Genomic DNA, 20,295 nt, shown 5'->3' with positions numbered 1-20,295 from the left:
GCTGAGGCTTCTCTCGCGATAAGTGCTCTCAGCTGTCCACGCATTAGAAACATAAACACTACAAATCGACTCGCCGTCTTGCTGAACTTTCTCCAGGAGAACATGAGTGTAAAACTCACCGAGGGGGCAGTTGAGGTGGGTATCGACAACAGAATGATTGAATTAATATATTTATTAAAACTTGTCTTATTTCTTGAGGTTGCTATGCAGCTTTAGCTGTAATTGCTAACGTTGTAAACTAGTATTATCTAGATCAGTTAGCTGGTCTGCCATACTGGCAGTATTTGACAAAAAAAAGTGTTACTTTCTGTGACAATGGCAGCTTTCTTTCTTTAAATTTTCTTGGAAATGTACTTGGAATAAGCCTTTGTAAGATTTTTTTTTTTTTTTTTTTTTTTTTTTTGGTCATTGCAACTGAATTCTTCCTAAATATTTGGCGTCGGGTGATTGATGGAGACAGCAGTTAGCTAATTGAGCCTCTAAGGCTATTTAACTGAGGTTGTGCTGTCCTGTTATGATCTATTCTTATCTACACCTGTTATTGGTCATCCACTAATGTTTATTTGTGGTGTTAAATAACCCTCCTGTCCACTTGATGTTTTGACTATGACTTGACATTGGTATCATGATAGTTGAAGCGACAGGATGAGGCCAAGCTGGAGGTGCTAACTAGACCGGTGTGTTGTTCTGTCTAGGCCCTGTTCAAAGGCTCGGAGGTGACCAGGCCTGTGCTCCAGCTGCTGGTGAGTGCTCTAAGGGGGTTTAACCATGCCACAACTAGTGAAACATAGCAGAAAATTGGTCTCCTAGTAGTAGACAGACCAGCAATTACAGTTCTCACCTTCCCTGTCACAGTGGAGTATGTCAGCACCACCACACATGAGAGGAGGCAATGGGAAGGAGGTTGGAAAGACTAGTTCACTTGACATGCAAGATCATTGGTGGTGATCTTCCCTCTGTTTCCTCTATATACTGTGTGCTAACAGTGTCTAACGTAAAGCACAGAAAGTGATTGCCGACCCCTCTCGCCCCACCAATTCTTAATTTAATCCCTTCCCCTGTGGAAGGCAATTCCGCAGTCTGACCTGCAGATCCAGCCATCTCAGGACCAGCAGATATCCTCAGGCAGGTTAGGCTTTTAAACTCAGACACACCTGCAGTTTCCAGGTCTGTTGCAGGCATTACACAACAAGCAGTTTCATAATTAGTTTTGCAATTGGCACTTTGATTTCTGAGGGACAAATGTGTTAGTGTGTGCATGTGTTTGTTTTTAAATTGCTGCTATTACTGTTTTTATGTTTCTTGTTTGTCTCATGTGAGTGGCACTGAGACAATTCCAGCTGTGTTGGCAAGGCAATAAAGTACTGAACTTGAATAATGTGGTTAACAAATATATTTATATTGTAATTTTTCAGACAGATACTTATGTTGCAATATGGAATACAATTTGAATTTAAATCTGTACTAAACAAACATGTTTTCTTACATCTGGAGAATATGATTTGCAGGCCAGGGCATTTCTGTAGCACCGAAATACTTCGTACATAATGATGTTTTGTCTGTATGTTTAGCCTTTTATCAAAAATAGTTGCTCCTGTGATGAATGTTGCACTTGGCTGTTTTACAATTTCAATAATATGTTATTGTTCAACCCTAATGATTAATAATTCCTCTTCACGAACTTAATTATCCACTAGCTGGTTTGATGATTTTAGTGCTCTCAACTTGTATTGTTTTACCCACACATGTCTCTCTGCTGTGTTTGTCAGAACATCCGTCAAATCAGTAGTGACCTAGGCCCACCCAGGTTCCGGCTCATGATGAGTGATGGCCTGCACTCACTGGCCTGTGAGTATTTAACCAAAAAAAAAAAAAAAAAACATGCATACTTTGGGTTCGGCTTGTATGGATATGCATAGGCCATCTGGTCTCCTGCAGGGCACAACCAACTCATTAGTAAAGCTCCCAGTCACTCATACTTCTTAATTCTCATAATTTTACAGTAGGTTGACAGGCTAGACAGACAAATATGCAAAAGCCGACAAAACTAATATCATGAAAAACTCATTTACATTCAGTGTCAATGTCAAGAGTGATTGGATGGTAATGAAGTACCAGAGGATGAATGAGTGCCCAGCTGTTTGTTTGTTCTTGCCTTGGTTCTGTGTATCATTACTGAGCTAATTAGTCAGATGTGTGTGGATGTATGTATTTCTGTAGCCTTCCTGCTGGCTACCCAGTTGAACAGACTGCCAGAGGAGAATCTTCTGGAACCTCACTGTGTTTGTATGCTGAAGAGGACCGTCACCAACACACTGTCAGATGGCAGGTAGACTTTCTGTCTTTCTTTCTTCCTTTCTGTCTTTCTTTCTTAAGTTTGCAGTCCACTTTGGCCTCATTTCATTCTCTTCTACCTGCGTTCTAGACGTGTGGTGATTGTGATGGACATGGAGGTAATGAAGTCTGCCAAGGAAACTGGGGGCAAGATTGGAACTCCCACTCCATATAATTCTGATGGTAAGAGTCTGTGAAAAGATAGGCATGCACAAAGCTGGAAGTAATAATGCACAGGCTTTGCAGGTCCCTTGTGCTGTTTGTGTAACTTATAGGTAAGACGTCATCTCCCCAGAAGCCGGCTCCAAGTACCTCGGTCTCAGCCTCCCCTCCATCTGCTGCAGAGCCCGGACCCTCACAGAGCTACAGCAGAGGTGAGGGTCATGTGGTGGACGGTGTTTGTTCATTTTTTAATTTTTATTTTGTAACAATTTTCTTCAATACAGCCAAATGCACCACAGTCAGTGAGCCAAGTGGCAGAAGTATACTTACGCATTATTGATCAGCCATTCATGTGGCACAAATAGCTTTGTGTGCTGCTGACATGCACACCCATTCTGAGCAACAGTAACCAGCATGGGATGTAACCATATTTGAACGCTGTTGCATTTTGCATTGAACAGGTGATGCTTCCTGAACATATTTTGAATGCATTATTATTAGGGATGCACTAATACAGATACTGACTGGGCATCGGCGGTGATACCTGTTAAAATGGAGCATCAGTGTCAGAAAATTCAGAAATTAAAGCAAACTGTCTAGGCTTTCTCATTTTTAGTCCATGGACACCTGTACTTCTCAAATAGTAAGAAACGGGGGATTTTAAATTAATTGTCTTGTCCAGTGACCCCCATACTGTTGGTTCAAGCCTGCATTATAAACTGAAAATAATGAATTAGATCAGCACGCAGTTGATACTTAAAGTTTCATATCTCGTTATCAGTATCAGTGTTAATCAATGAAAAAGTGGCATCTGTACATCCTTAGTTTAAATGTAATTTATGAATCTAAACTATGCAGATCCACAATTTGTATATATATAAGGAAACAACATGACAAAAGCAACAGAGAAAACAATGAGATGTAGTTGGTGTGCATCAGCATACCTTCTCTTTTCTCCCCACTCCCTTGTGCAGAGTGAGCGGAACAGCTAAACCCTGCCTCATTTCATAGACAGTGAAACAGGCCAGACTTTTCTCTAGCCACCACACTGCGGAAGTTTAGTTTAAATCTCTTAGAAGGCTTTTACTGAGCACTGTAGTGGCATTTTAAGTATTTCAGTAACATACAATCAACAGAACTGCTTCATGTTCGGGTGAGCAGGGTGAAGATGAAGCAGATTAAAAACAACCTAGAGTGTGTCTTGTGCAGCTATCAGAGCCAGTGAGGTATAAAATACCATGGGCTGTATTTTTCAAACCAGCAGCACTCATAGAGGACTAGTAGACACTTATGTGCATATTGTCCCAAGCTACTAATTAGTGCTTTTCAAACACAATGTACCCAGAGGCCCTCGAGCCTTGTGCGTGAATATTAAATGCTCATAGCCTAATGCTACTTATTTGCTGAGGTGATTGCTGTGATGAAATAACTGAGTAATATAAAGGAGTCTTCATTTCTCTATACTGCAAAGTTAACTATGCTGACAGTAGTCTGCTGTCCCATACAGTAATTAATGGCAAAAGCGTATCATTTTCTCTTTAAAATTAGAATGCATAACTTTTTGATTGTCTGGTTGTCTGTCAGGTGCTGTTTTGTTTTGAATTCAGTATGATTTTGGACCATTTTTCTACTATGCGGTTGGATAAAAAATATTATTTTATGCACTTAAAGCTGTGACAGACCCTCTGGTTTGATTCAGTCCTAAGAGAGTCACTGTCCTCAAAAAATGAATATATTTTAATTTAATTTGTATTGTGGGGATGTTTTTATGAATCAGTATCAAAACAGAGAGAAAAAACACCCTCAAACAACCAAAAACATATAACAATGTTTTTTTTTTTGTTTTTTTTTTAACATATCATATGCAGTTGTGTTGCACAGAGGTAGTAGTGGAATGGTGATTTTAGAATAATAGGGAATTATTGGCATCAGCTAAATTATGTAGAGTACTGGCCCAGTTATTTTAGAGGGAATCTGTTGTTGTTGTTGAATAATCTTGCAAGACAGATGTCTCTGTTGACAAAATATGGTCTCACCAACAGAGGGAGCCAAGCACCCTTTTAGAGGAAGGGGTACTACAGAATAATTTGCAGTCCTCTCACTGGTTTTCCTCCTTAATACCATTCAGCTGTAGCAGTAGCCCTGGACCCACACAGTCTTTGTTTCTCAGTTTTCGCTCTCATTCATCACACCACGCGTTAACTGATCCTGTGGGCTAAATAATAAATATTTTTGTTTGATTCCTCTTAACATTCACAGTAGGTAGCATTCTGTGCTCTGAGAGTGGATCCAGGTGAAACTGAAACATTTAGTTTTGTTATTGATAGGTCAAAAATGTAGCCTCAGAAAAAAACTAAATGAATAGGAGTCATAGGAATAATTATTTATGCAGATTGCACAGTCTCAGCTGTAACAAATGCCATTTGTTTGCATATAACTTTGTGCTCGTCTGTCATATTTACTGCTCAGCTATCAGGGCAGGAAACTATCTTTTTTGCCCACTGGTCTCAGGGGTAGATGGAGTCCATAACTCACTACTAACCCCTTGTACTTTTTTACCACCCAACCACATTTTTATAACAGAATCGGACCTCCAAATGATGGTTGGTTTCCTGCCACAGTGGCTGGTACCATGTATCACGCCTAAAGTAGCTGGTGTTTTATTGGATCTTCTTTTATTAGCTCAGCCTTTGTTTCAGTCAGTTGTTTTATACACTCACCTGCTTTTAAGATAGACATTGATTTTGTTATGTGGTAGAAACATGCCCAATAGTCCTCAGTGGACAATGGAGGCATGACGTGGGTGGATAATGACTGCTGAGTGTATGGTGTGTATATATTTTGTGTTTGCATGTATGCGTGTGTGTTTTGAATGAGGGAGCATATGTGTGGGCTGATGGTTCCTCCAGTTCATGGCTTCATGAATATTGTGTTGTGAGCTGAGTCCCCTTGTAGCGATTCAGAGATTGAGAGAGAGTGAGAGAGAGAGAGAGAGTCACTAATTTGACTCAGCAAAGATGAAGCTCTGTATTAAGTAGTTCATCAGACTCTTTTCTCGTTATATCCTTTGATCCATGCTACCTCAGAGATCCCTCCAGATACCCGAGAACCTGCTGCTCTATTTAATTGTTCTGTTGATTAAATGGTCCTGTGCTCATTTTTATAACCAAAAACAAGCCTTATGTGAAAGGCACAAAGTCTCTTCTCCTTCTAAGCATGGATATGTTTTCAAGAACTTTCCAATACCTTTGTAAATGTCATTTTCAATGAGTCAATAAATTTGTGTGCAGTCTTTTAAAAACTTTAATGCTGCAAATACTATATTTTACGTGTGCAGTGAGTGTTGTAACCTCCTGACCTCCTTGCGGAGGAGTTAAGCAGTAGAAGAAAATATTCCCTCTGGGATCAATAGAGTATTACAAAAACAAGAAGAAACATTATGTGAAACGTAAGGAGCAGAGAAATTTACTTGAACATTACTTGAATTTTGATATGCTACCACGAAATGAATATAAGCTGAAAGTTAATCACAGGAGACATTATGAGCTGTCAGTATAGTTAAAAAAAAATCAAAATTTGAGTGAAAATGTTGTATTACCTCAGCATAGCATTTTGAAATCTTTTTCCCCACTAGGTGTTTAGTCAAAGGTTATGACACAGTAGGCACCGAGGGATCTACATTCACATTTAAATATTCATCAACAGCTATCATTGAAATACACTACCCTCGAAATGCTTTGCAGAATATTTAACAAGATCTGCATTTGCTGAAGTGCAGTTAAAAACTATTCATTATTCATGACCATTCATTCTCGGCAGGTCAGCTCTCCTACTCTGTGTCCTCCCACTACTCCTCTTCTTCTGTTCCTTCTTCTTTTCCCCACTGTTTTTCTCTATACCTGCCTGTCTATCTGTCTGTCTGCCTGCCTGTCTCTCTTGCAATGCAATGAATGGCTTCATCTCAAAACAGAATCCATCAAATCTTGAACTAAAGGAGCTACCAGCCTACAAGTGCTCCTACACACAAATACACACTCTTGCTTTTTATTCCCATTGTCTTTCTATCTGTCCTACTGTTCTTGCTCTCTCTTGCTCTCATTCTCTCTCTCTCTCTCCCTCTCTCTCTCTCTCTCTCTCTCTCTCTCTCTCACTTATTATCTTGCTGTCTTCACCATCAAGCAGTCCTCACAAACAGGGGCTGTTGAGTATGTTATTGCCGTAGACAATAATAACCTGTACTGATTTTAATCACAGAAAATTAGCTGTCTTGATAATCCTCTATCCTATCTTCTTTCTTCTTGTTCTCATCTTCAACAGACCCCCCCCCCCCCAACACACTCACACACACACACACACACACACACACACACACACACACACACACACTCACAAACACAATTTTTGTCATCTTCCCCGTCTGTCTCTCTTTACCCATCTCCTTCCCTCTCACACTCTATCCAGATAGCGTGTGTATGAATATTGATGTTAATTACCCCTCGACTGAAAATAGCTGTTCAATCTGTGATTTCCCCCAGGACTTGGCTCATGGCGTGCGAACACACGCGCACACACACACACACACACACACACACAGAGAGACAGAGAGAAAGACAGAGAGAGAGAGGGAGAGAAGAGAAAAAAAGTGTGCTCACACACAAGAGGGTATCATAGAGGTGAGTATTTGTTGTGCTCCACAATAGGAGCTTAAAACAGGGGAGTGCTCTCTGTGGAACTGCCTATCTTTTTATCCCTTGCAATTCTTTCCCCTGAAATGCTGTTGCTGTGTATGGTGGATCATCCATGCTAAAATGGGGAATTGTGTGAAATACATTCCATTTACACGCTATTGAAGTAGCTAGCCTGACTCACTGCTGCTGTGCCTGATGCTGCTCAACTGTGGGAGGGTGAGTTGACACCTTGTGACTCTGTAGGCCGCTCTCTTCTGTTCATAAATTCTGGCATTGTTAGCTGTAAACAACATTAAAGCTCATCTGTGTAATTTTGTGGTAGGAACAAAGGAATCATGCCCTTAACTTGGTAGTTGTTGTCTTTGCTTGATAAGGTTGATGTTGGACTAAGTGATTTGATTTCATATCATGTGCATTTGTGAATGCAAAAGTACACGGTGCCACTTAAACTGACAAATAATAATAATAATACCAATGGCGTAGTCAAAGTATACAGAGGAAAGGATGCTACATAATCCAGATTTTCTCTGCTCATTTGTTTTCCACTATAGCAGGCCAAATAAATAGACATAAAGGTTGGAATGTTTATCTTATAATATTTTAGAAATTCAATATTTATAGGCTTAAGTCCAAAATGTCCTTTCTTTGTAAGTATTATATAATGTTGGCTGTTTCATAAGTTGGCCTACACTTTTATGCAAATCATGAATCCTCACTTTATTATTAAATATATCTCGTCTTTCCAGGTCCAATGATTAGTGTCAGACTGTTAACTTATTTTGTTATAACAACTAAATATGTTCATAATACTTAAGTTATATAGCTTTGTTTTTCTTTGCTATATCACAATCATTGTAAAAACTGTAGGCTGTACTTTGAAAAATACTGCAAAATAATGATGGATTTAATGAATCAATGAATTTCATTGTCTGGCTATAGGCTTCCTAATTCATAAACTCTTTTATACAGAGTCATGTCTGTTTTACAGTAATTGTAATAAATCCATCTTGACTCATAGTACATATAACATGTTTAACATGCATAAATGTGGTTAAGGCTTTGGGATTTATAGATTTGTATCTTAAGCTGGTGTTCTGAGCTAAGAGATCGACATTACGATAATGGGATGTACTACAATATTAATCTGCCTCGTATGGCTTAGGCATCCTAGTCTATCCTAGTTACACTCCAGGAAAGAGTGGTTTTGGTTATTGGCACAAACTCTGATGTAAAGAAGGAATTACATTACTCTAATGCATTTTTTCATTGTGCAAGTTACTGTGGAATGATTGGAGGAAAGTAAACTTCGGCTTTTCCTCCTAATTTAATTTGATATTTTGATATTTTGATTTTAATATTTCATTACCAATCAGTGTATTGATTATTTTATTCATATATTTATTTTTTCCAGAAATTGAATAATCATTTAGTTTGTAAAATGTCTTAACAGCTTAGTGATGTTTCCGAAACTGGAATTGGCAAATTTTTGGCGTTTTTATTTGATAAATGACTAAAACAATTAATTGACTGCCGAAATTTGGGTTGATTAATTTTCTTCCAATCGACTTATTGATGAACTGAAAAATATCCATATCCAGATTTGTATTACAGCATCTGGCTTATGTGGCTAAATAGCCATCTCTTTGCTGGTTTGTAATCATCCTTTAAGCATCTCCGCTCTGTTTCCCAGCTGCCCGTTCCTCTGGCCAAGGCGCTGGAAGAGGTTTTATGAAGAAGACACCCATGATGGCTCCCAGCACCTCTCAAGCCTCTTCAACAAAAGTGGTCCCTATCTCTAGTCTTAACCCCTACCAAAGCAAGTGAGTTGAGATGTGTGTGTTTGTGACATGTCTGCATGTGCGTGCATTCATGCTCGTATCAGAAAGAAAATGTGATTGGGATTCAGTGATGGACAGTTACAGAGTTTACAGTGTTTTTTCTCGGCATGTGTATGATCTCACTTTTTTTTTTTTTTTGTGACCAGCCCTGTTCCTTGCCATTCATTTGTCAGCCAAACTGTTTCTGCCCACTCTGTGATACTAGTTCCCCGTTTACCGCCTCTCCTGAGTGGTGCTTTGGGGCATGTTTGGGGAGCTGTGTGTGCGCACACATGCATGTGCATGCATGTGTGAGCATTCGTTTTTCTATAGCAATGCGTGTGAGTATGTGGATTTATGTGTGTGCATGTTAGTCAGTCGATTTGCATGGAAATGAAGTGAAATGGCCGCACTTGCCTCAGAAATGGACGCTTTAACGGCAGGTACCACTGGGTTTTTATGGTCTGCTGCTGAGGTTTTGATTCTGTTATTTGGCCCGGTGGGGATTTGGCCCAAAACGTTCTTTCCAAGTTTCCTCTCAAAATTTTTTTGCCTCCTTGAGAGTTCTGTTTTACTGCATTTTTTTTCTTCCTTCTTATCGTTTCATTAGGCTCAAGTCCTTTTCTCTGACCTTAAACCTGGTCACAAAATGTGAAAGCTACAGTATAGCAAGATGTAGGTGTCTAGATTGGAGTACAGGTATCCTGTCACCGCACTCTCCATGTTTGGGCCTCTGATAATGTGTCCAAGTTTGAAATTGCAAGCAGTAAAGATAACTGTGCCTCTGGGTGTAGTAATAAACTGATGACTGCTCCATCTTTGAAGTCAGGGAGTACCTACAGTAAGTGAAATAGTTGACTTCAGCAGCTGTGGTTCCTTTACACATTTGCATGAAATGAAGAGTGTGCGTATGTATATGACACAAAAACTTTGTGTGGGGAGGCACTGCATGCAAACATGCGATCTTTTGTGTGCACTTACATGGCTTCCTCTTTCCATTCTCCTGGTGTTAAGTAATAGCATCAAGCGCAAACTGTAATTGGCTTTTAGCTGCCATAAACCTCGGTGTAGCAGCCTTATCCATACTGAGCAGGGAATGGGGTTCACTCTGGGCCAGCAGCTGCTCTCATGATAGGGGATTTAATTGCTGGCAAAGTTATGGTATGAATATCCTCCGCTGCACAATTATCAACGCAGTCAAAAAGCTCAGAGCTGCATAAACTATAAACTGTGGTGCTTGGCTGGCTGTTGTTAAAAACAGAACAAGGAGTGCATTTTGAATGCATCCAGGAGTTGGCAGTTGTACAACACCTAGCTCAGTCTTTGAAAAGAAAAGTTGCAGGATGCTTTTTTTCTTCCCTGGAACTTTAAAAACACTGAAAAGACACTCATCCAATTTCCTTGGGAATTTGTGCAGTTGTGTCTCACTTTGGCGAGTGACGTGAGCCGAGTTGGGATGCTCATTAACAAAAAGGGTGCTTTCTTTTGAAAATATGACTGTGCAGCACTGTGTGCTATTTCTTTGTGCTACTCTTTAGACTGTAACCTCTTCAATTTAATTGCTCATAACCTTCTCAGTGGTCAGAGAAAGCAATTTTAAATAGAGGAGGCAGATTAAGAGGTTCTGTAGGCAGTCACATGAAAGGAAGTTGTTTTTGGAAACAAAAAATGAAAAACATGTCAACTCTTTCAAGTAAAAAAAAAAAATACAGAGGTACAATTTATAGTTCATTTAAGAGTCCAACATGTTAGCCCACGTTGTCCTAATCAGGGACTCAGTTCCCAGGGCACTGTCCTTAAACATGCAAATGTCACAGTAAGAACTTAATCCAAGATGTTTTCATTTTCCAATTAAAAGTTTTGCTTTGCTGTTTTCTGCCTTTTTCTTGACATGTGGTTTTTAGACACTGAATCATCATTACATAATATTAAACATGAGCAGAATAATAAACCACCAACAAAAGAAGTCTTCACATGAAGTGAATCATCCCACCCTTGTTTTTGTATCCCCAGATGGACTATCAGAGCCCGTGTCACCAACAAGTCCAATATCCGCACCTGGAGTAACTCTAAAGGAGAGGGCAAGCTCTTCTCCTTTGAGGTTGTGGATGAGAGTGTGAGTACAGGACACCCTTCACAAAACCTGCATGGCTGTCTGTGTTTGTCATGTGTACACATATCAGCGTGTGTCAAGCATGGCTGCATCACAATTTTGTTTAATCGAAATGTGCTGGTCAACAGGGGGAGATAAGGATCACAGCCTTCAACAAGGAGGTGGACAAGTTTTCCTCCCTAATAGAGCAAGGCAAGGTGAGTGGTTTCCATTCACAAACTTCTAATCCACGTTTGAAGCAGTATGACTTTATGGAAACTGTAGAAACCCCTGCATTTAGAGTAACTGCAATAAATAACACTTCAGCACCTATACTTGTGTATCTTTTTGCCAAACTGGTCAGCTTAGCGGGGCCTTGGGGGCAGCAGTGGGACCTCGTTAAGAATACAGTCCTTCAACTCAAGGTCTTCTAGTGAAGCCCCTGTGTCAGCAAGCATCTGTCTTGCTGTCCTTTAACAAAACAGTGAATCCCCACCAGCTCCAGTGCTGCTATTCTGTAGCTGACCCCAACCTCTGACCTCTCTGAAGAGGGAAGCACAAGAAAATATGTCTCGAGGCAGCAATAAAGTATCACTTCATCATAACATTACAATCAATATCATTTGGTTGAGAGATAGATGAAGAGTGTTTATCATGTTTCCACTGCACCCCAAGAACTGCTAACTTTATGCAAACGGGTGTCCAATCATTCTGTGTGTGACTGACAACTGCAAAACGAAAAAACATGAAAGAGGTTGAAGCCATTGTTATATTCATTATTACTTACTTCTGTGCAACTGTTGCATTTGGTTTTGGAAAAGAGTCGCATGGAGGTCAAAAATGACATTGAAGATGCTAGAAAAGCATCTGTCAAACTGAAATTGTCTTCATATAATGGTGTAATGGAGATGACTAGAAGTGACTTGCTTGCAAATGGAGACCAATAGTGCATTTTTATTTCAGTAAATAGCTAAAGGAACTCTTGATAGAATGATCTTCTGATCATTTGTGTTTGTAGTTGCTCGCTCTAATTTTTTAAAATGGCGGAGTGATACTTTCGTGCTGCTTTTGTCATGTGTTTAACAAGCCAAGGGTATTCGGTGCTAAAACTCCACCCCGATAAGAGTTTCTGGTTGCTCAAAAGAATTCCTCTGTCATAGGGACAGTTCTTGTGGTGGTAAAGGCATATGAGTGATTTAAAAGTCTGTTATTCAGTGAGTATCAACTCTGCTAAAGAGTGGCTTTTTTACAGGGGAGAACATGTGTTGTCCCACAGACCCAAGTGGTTGCCAGTGAGGACCCATGTGCCATGTGCTTGTTGCAGTGTGGAACTTAGGCATTTGAGTGTGTTCGTTAAAATGGGCAACGCTCACTCTGCCAGAACATGCCCCGTACATGTTCCTGTATACCTATGTGATTACAGACAGAAAGGACACATGTTGAGGTTCTTGCTTAACTCAGTCAAGCCCACAGAGCTTAATAACTCAATTAACCCTGGCCATCACTTTGCTCGCCCCTTTGGCTTAGGTATCAGCCACTAGCAGTGACTCCCAACACAGCCCCAGATCCAATTTGTGCCCCCTGCCCTCCAAAGATAAATAAAGGAATGAATCCGTCTTCCCTTCGTGGTCTGAGTATTGACAGAACATTGTGTAGGTGTGACTGGCTCTAAGCAGCCAGAATACTTATCACATTAGCTTCATGCTCCTATCTCTGTGTGGGGTAAATCAGAGAGAGGAGGAGGGAAAGAGAGAAGGATGTAGGGAGAGAGAGAGAGAGACAGAGAGACACAGAAGAGACACAGGCAGACAGACAGACAGACAGACAGAGACAGGAAGGTGGGGGTGGTGGGTATGGAGATTTTGAGAGTAAATGAAGAAGTGTGCCTGCAGATTGAGTTTAAATTGTGCTGTTTAGCAGACCCATTTTCAGCCACATCCATTTTATGGTGAATTATGGTGATGCTGCTGATATGACACCACATTTTAGTTGGACCTGAAGTCTTATTATGTGTTTTGGATGGAACAAAAGCTAGCCCCAAAATAGTTTGTATAACAGGATCAATAAAGTTGTCAACCAAATCCATTCAGTAATAGCTACTTCATATTCACAGGCACTGACCAGTTTGATTAAGTCTAAAATTGTAACAGTAACAAACCTTGTCTCCCCATTCTCTGCAGGTGTACTATATCTCTAAAGCCTCACTGAAGATCGCCAATAAACAGTACTCAACACTGAAGAACGATTACGAGATGACCCTCCATGCTAATACCTCCATTGTGCCCTGCACTGATAGCCAGGATGTCCCCACAATGCAGTTTGACTTTGTTCCCATCGGCGAGCTGGAGAACAGAGACAAGGACACCATCGTGGGTAAGGGGAGGAGGGCGGCGAGGGAACTGTGGCAACATGATTCAAAAGACTGTTTTTACATTTACATTTTTGCCATTTAGCTTAAGACTCAGTGTGAGCGAGCAGAAAGGGTTTCATCGTCAAGGACACTTGCTCAAGGACATTTCAGCACAAGACACAGCCATTGATGGACTTTTCAGCTGTTGCTGAGATTTGCACCTGTAGTATTTCAGTCCCTGGGTGATCTTTCCAACCACTTAGCCAACCCTGCCATCCCAGACAATTAACGGATATAGATATAGATAGTAGATAATTGAGGCGTATAGATAGGACTATGCCAGTCAATAGTACAGCAGATGGCCTGGAATAATACAATATAACAGGGTCGGGGGTAATTTAATTCAGGTATATAATATAGAGGAGAGATAAAAAAAAGAGGATAATGCTCATTCCACTGTTTTTATGAAGGTTAGTTGCAGCGCCTGCCCTCTGTTCCTCACATCAATGTCTTATCTCTGTGACAGGTAAATTGGGATGGTCACAGTATAGATTGGGGTTGAAATTGGCTATTTAGGTGCATTGGCAGCCAGTCTCTGCTCAGTGCTTATTAAGGAGATAATGCACTTGTGTGACAGTGCTGCCCTGCTAATGTTTCTGAAGTTGGGGGAATGAGGTTGTAATTGTTAGTGTAATTGCACTTGGAGTGTACTGCTGCGACTGGCTGTAAATTTAACTGGAAAAAGGCAGAGAAAGTAACATTGCATGCCACAAGATTTGTCCTATACACTGAGGATTTGGAAACTACTGTTTTCTTAATTGATGTAGTCAACTTTTTCAGACTTTGATGTAATATAGGATTCCAAATCAAGGGATAACATAGCACAACATTCGAGAAACCTGTGGGCAATGCAAGCCGGCACAGCAAAGCTATATCTTTTGTGCAGACCAGTGCAGCCAGTTCAGAGACTTGCTAAAGGGTTTAGTGGGGTGAGTGTGTTTGTGACGGTCGCAGACGAGGAGCATTATATGTCATGCGTGTCGTCTGTTTTCTCTCTCCAGTTCCTCTCTCCATCCGTCTCTCTCGCCTCTCCTTTGTTAAATAGGGGATTATAACATGGTAATGAGAACTGTCAGCCTGTTCCTGTGGTGATAATGGAGTTCAGAGGTGGATGACATCGTCTCAATCATAATGGAATTAAGGAGGGCTGAGAGAGCACAGACAGAGCAAGGGAGGAAGAGACGAGGAGGGGGTTTGAGGGAGAGTTTAGAAAAAGGTTAGCAGAGGCAGTAGACAGGGAGATGAAGTTTAAGGAATGACTATTTTGCATAATTGATATATTTTTTTTTCCATTTGTTTTTTTGACACTCACACACCCAAAACATCTCTTGGGATTGTGATGTATTTTTAGCCCCACTAATGATAGCCTAGGGCAATGTCAGTTGAACAGTTGGTCCGTTAGCCTGTTAGCCATTTAGGTCATGTGATCTTGGTCATGTTGTTAGATATCACTCTTGGTTGAGAGAGTTTTTTTTGTTTCGCTTCTGTCAGGGAGTAGTCTTCACAAGGGTAGTCTAGTCTGTTCCCCTATGGTGGTGACGCACCATCAGATGACCAGTTTTCCAGTGATCAAACTGAAATGTCAGTTTTCAGATTAATAAAACTACTTCTGCTGAGACACACCTTCATCATCAAAACAACAAGCAGTGTGTGGTAGTGGAAAGAGCAAAAGAAGCACACAGAAACACTGCCATCTTTAGTATTCCTATAGTACTCCTACAGTACTGCTAAAGTGATTTTAATAGCATCACTGCTGCCAAAAATAAACACCCCAGATCATGCTGTCACTGTAAGAAAAAATTCTTGTGGAAATACTGTTTAGTCAATAGCAGATCAGTGAATCACCAGCCATGGTGTTTCTTCTAGTAAAACCATGGTAGGGATACTTTAGTTATACTGTAGAGTAATATTTAAGTGGCATAACATGTAAAATAATTAAAAAAACACTCATTCATGCAGTCATTCATTCATTGCAGATAAATAGTAGTTAAACTGTCATATATATATATATATGCTGCCAAAGCACATACTTACTACCGGTGATCGAATGCAGTTTTGACAGGGACATTTCTTTTGATGCTGCTGAGCCTGCATTTAGTTTACAAAACATAATTACTACACATTTTGCTGAAGAGCTACAACAGCCTTGAATTGTGTGAAGGCCACAATCCCAAGCAGGAAAAGCAAAGGAGGGTTTAAATAACAAGATCATTTTTCTAAAGAGTTAACTGCAGAGTTAAATTGCACTATTGTAAAGCTGGTTCTCTATGTCATATCATATGTTCACTGTAATATAAGACCAGCACAGAGTTTGCATAATTTAGTTGCTGTGGGAAGAATTGACTCTGGTGTGAAGTTCTTTCCACCTCTTCAAACTTAATATTTAGTCCCATTACCAACAATACAGACCTCCACTAACTCACTCATTTCTTCATGTGGCCCCACCAAAAGGAAGATTAGGGTTATGGTTAGATTAAGATGAACCTTGATGATGTTGTAGCCCTACTAGTTGCTGACCACAACCTGAAAATGTCGCTGGCTGTTTTAGTTGTTTCGATAAAACTAATCAAGTGCAACCCTTCGCCAGGGCAGAGCTGCGTCTTGTGCCTGTAAACATGCACAAGACACAGCTACTGTGGAAGATAATGTCGCCTGGATGCTAGAAGCAGGTGTTCAGTGACGCGAGGCGGCTTTTGAGTGTTTGTATTCCCCTTATCAGCGGCACCTCGTCCTTAACACACACAAACAAAACTTGCAGTATCAAGATCTATCTGAACTTACATCTTGCCAGCATACAGTTAAATCTGTTTGTTGCTTGAGTTCTACCATTCTCAGCCGCACCAGGAGCCCTGTTTATCTTCCACCATGAGGGGAAGATGACACGTTAATAACACAACTGCGACAAATAAGTCCATTTGTAAAGTTTTCTCCAAAATACATCTTCACTCGTCCATACCAGTGTCAGAATCGCATATGAGATCGCATACGTTAGGAAGTCCATGCTGATTTCTGGAAGGGAGTTAGAGGGTTGAACAAAGTGTGGTAGAAGTAGAAGGGTTTTTTTGTTTTGTTAGAGAGACTTTTTGGACAATATGGCTCAGTGGTGTAGTGCTGTTTCCTCACAGCAAGAAGGTCCTTGGTTTGAATCCCAGCCAGGGCAGGACCTTGCTGTGCAGAGTTTGCATGTTCTCCCCATGTTCATGTAGGTTTCCTCCATTTCTGCTTGCTTCCCTCACCATCAAAAACATATATGTCAGGTTGCTTGCCAATGTACATGTGTATTAATTAACTTCCATTAAAACAACAATTAACAAACTTTACAAAAAATCAAATCACATAGCAAACACTTGCACACAAAATGTACATAACACAATGTACCCCAGTAACAAGGCATTTCGTCTGTGATCACATAGATGAGGCTCCGGCTGTGGCTCAGAACTGGAGTTGGTCCCTGGGCGATGCACAGTGGCTGCCCACTGCTCCTAATACTTAGGATTGGTGAAAAGTAGAGAATGAATTTCCCTACGGGGATTAAAGGATAACTTAACTTAAAGTACCCAAATAATGAAAACTATGATATGATGTAAATTATATGACTGTACATGAATTACACACTGTCTGTCTAGTGAAATGTCCTGCATTTCTTCATATCTCAATGTGTATTAGAGAAAAAAATAGTAATGTCTTATCATTATTATTATTATTATTTGTAATAGTAGTTGTGGTAGTGGTAGTATTAGTTTATTTGGCAGAGACTATGCACGCATAGTTGAGTCATAGTTAGTTAAGTAGCTAATTTACATCTGTAGTCCCTAGGCAGGAAAACAACAATTAACAAATTCTACAAAAAGCATACTGCATATAAGACGCTTTCATGCAAAATATACATAACCCTATGTACTCCATCTTGGTAACAGGAACAAGGCATTTCATTAGTGATAACGTGAATGATTTGACTGTAGCCATGTTTTAAGAGCTGCTTTAAAGATGCATTCTCTGGTGTGTGTGGGCACTGAGTTCCTTCTACCTGCAGCTCTGACTGAAAAGGCTGACCTCCACAGCATCGTCTCTACAGACATGCATTGTTTTAGTGGAGGTGATGCAAGGTTGTGAATTAATTTATACATCAGATATGACTCTGCAAAAAATCATTATCATTGTTTTATTTGTATTTGTGTCATTTGATTCTCCTAAACACCTAGGAACACACCTTGTTGTTACAAGTGCTGTGTAAATTAATTTGACTTGACTTGTTTTGCTTTATTTTTAAATGTTAGTTGTGGAAGGCCAGACTCTTCACCTACTCCAAGCTCAGCACTGACTGCTCTGTAGTGCAGTAATCCTGAATGAAGTGTTTAGGCCTTGAGCATGACAGGGAACATGAATGAGGAATGAGTATGTTTGTTGAGATTTGGAATGTGGGTTAGGGTGTTAGCCAGCCTGTTATGACATTTGTGTCACTCTGGCTCTAATGACTTGGCAGTATCCAAGGAGTGTCAACTCTCTGCCTTTCTGGAGCTTTAGTGCCTATGATCTGATACCAATTCACACCAAGTAAAGCTTCACCCAGGTGGCTTTTTTTTTTTTTTTTTTTTTTTTTACAGTTAACACCATGAAAATACAGTTTTAAAAGCAGTATGAACACTGTATTGTTAAAGACTCCTCTCCTCTCCTCTTAAAGGAACAGTTTACCAGATATATTCCCACTTACCCTTAATGCAGTCTGTCTGTCCAGATAGATGGGTTAGCAGTAGATTAGATTACTAAATAAGTAGATTTGGTTCTGTGTGACTTAGCGATGTTTCTAGTCTGCCACGATGACCCCTGTGTCCCGGCACAAAAATTTACATATGAAAAGTTCAGCAGCAGCAGTCCTTCCTAAACACAATGGCACAGATAATAATCCATAATAATCATAATCCACAGTCCTCTGGGGCAAAATGTTTCATTGGGAACTATTTTCTGCCAAAGAACGCAGGCAAGCTGTGTCTGTCCACCCAAAAATCATACTTATTAATAGAGATGCACCAATCTGGGGGTGCCCCAGTAACTCACCAAATAAGTGTGTGCATTACTTGTTAAGACTTAGTCCTAATCGTGGTGTCCTGGGTTCAAATCCAGCCTCAGACCTTTTGCTTCATGTCATCCCTTCTCTATCAAATAAAACAGAAATGTCCAAAAAAATAATCTTTAAAAGAAAAGAGAGATGCACCAATCCACTTTTAATCAGTTCTGATCCGATTCCACTACCTGAATTTGGATATCTACCGATACCAGAGCTCTTTTTTTCTTGAGTGTTGTTATTACTATTAGTAGTAGTAGTAGTAGTGGTATTGGTAGTGGTGGTGGTATTATGTGCAAAGTTACATGAGGCTGTAGTAAACCACCAAGCACTTCTTAGCCATCTTAGTGAGTCAGCTGCAGACTAAAGGGCTTTTTTACATGAGCGATGAAAATTGCCTAGCCTTAATTCATTTCCTATTAGAGGTGAGTGCAGGAGCAAGTGATGTGGGCAGGTGGAGTGGAACACGGATTTATCCTCGTTTTAAGAAAAAAAAAAAAGTCTAAAGTCATGCATGTTCGTTTGTGCACACACCCACCTACCCACCTCCTGTGGTATGTTTTGTGTAGGTCTACACATCATTTCAAATGATGAACTTCACCAAACTCAGCTCTGGCAGCCAGCACAGGATGTATCCCTGAACTCCTGCTGTTCTTGCTCCTGTACCAAAACTAAGCTGATGATCTCCCACTCCTGTTTCACAACTCTTCTCCCCACAACCAGCTACTGTGTTTACTTTGCTACTAGGCGAATGTGTATGCTTGTAACATGTTTTAGACAATTTTTAGAGTGCATAACATTTGTATGGCTTTTCTGCTGAAACGCTGCGGTTGTTGTTATGGTTATAACATGCGGATCTGCAGGGCAGCCCGATGTAATTTATCTATTCACACTGAGTAGCAGAGCGGCAGTATGGAGCCACATGCGATTTTCGTTGCCCATCTAAAAAGGCTTTAATGGTCCAACACAAACTCTGCCAACACATTTGACTCATGTAATTCCGGGAGACAAAAATGTTATAATTATGTGCTACAGCACTTTGGCTCTGGGCCTGAAATTGCAGTATTTCATATTTGTATTTCATAAAAACATCAGACTATGGAATCTGGATCAGTACATGGATCATGATGCGATATTGGATGAGTCAATTACATCAGTATCGGCACTTGATACCAATATTGAATCAGGTCATTCCCAAATCTACCCATTGGGTGCAGAGGGAAGTAGTTTGTCAGTGTTCTTTGGCAAGAAATAGTTCTCAATGAAGTCCTTTGCATGGTTTGACACAAATGAACACCCATCTAGCCCCATGGTATATGGGTGAAGAGAGACTGTAAAGATGGTAACAGATTGGAAAATAAATCACACAGTTTGACTTGATTATAGGCGTAAGTGAAAAAATAGTTTTCGTTTTAGTTTGGATGAACTGTTTCTTTAAGAGTGTGTTCTTCTTCCTTCTTTTTCCTTACGTCAATGTAAGTATGCTTTTCTGTATGTGCTGTAAGAACTATCTATAGACTGAGATATAAGCAGTCCCTCTCTGTCTCTAGATGTGATTGGAGTGTGTAAGAGTGCAGAGGATGTATCTCGTATCACCACTAAGAACAGCAGAGAAGTCTCCAAGAGAGCCCTCAACTTAATGGACACCACCGGCAAAGTGGTGACAGTCACACTGTGGGGAGATGAGGTAATAACTATATTTTCTCTCTCTTTCTTTCTTTCTCTCTCTC

At 40.2% G+C, this 20,295-nt stretch overlaps 1 protein-coding gene across 1 annotated transcript in view; it reads left to right on the top strand.

Annotated features, from left to right (window-relative positions):
• Positions 1–2: 2 nt before the first annotated feature.
• LOC115371192 (replication protein A 70 kDa DNA-binding subunit-like) overlaps positions 3–20,295 on the top strand; it is a 41,400-nt gene continuing 21,107 nt past the window's right edge. Inside the window, exons 1-11 of the mRNA XM_030068381.1 lie at positions 3–135; positions 696–743; positions 1,770–1,848; positions 2,221–2,329; positions 2,426–2,517; positions 2,610–2,708; positions 8,875–9,004; positions 11,015–11,117; positions 11,243–11,311; positions 13,274–13,466; positions 20,116–20,252. Coding sequence (XP_029924241.1) covers positions 103–135; positions 696–743; positions 1,770–1,848; positions 2,221–2,329; positions 2,426–2,517; positions 2,610–2,708; positions 8,875–9,004; positions 11,015–11,117; positions 11,243–11,311; positions 13,274–13,466; positions 20,116–20,252 — 1,092 coding nt within the window. The 5' untranslated portion in view covers positions 3–102. The remainder of the gene's footprint in view (positions 136–695; positions 744–1,769; positions 1,849–2,220; positions 2,330–2,425; positions 2,518–2,609; positions 2,709–8,874; positions 9,005–11,014; positions 11,118–11,242; positions 11,312–13,273; positions 13,467–20,115; positions 20,253–20,295) is intronic.

This window comes from Myripristis murdjan, chromosome 14 (assembly GCF_902150065.1).
Source record: "Myripristis murdjan chromosome 14, fMyrMur1.1, whole genome shotgun sequence".
Taxonomy (NCBI): Eukaryota; Metazoa; Chordata; class Actinopteri; order Holocentriformes; family Holocentridae; genus Myripristis; species Myripristis murdjan.
The sequence above is the reverse complement of the archived record's forward strand: the minus strand, read 5'-3'. Positions and strand labels throughout refer to the sequence as shown.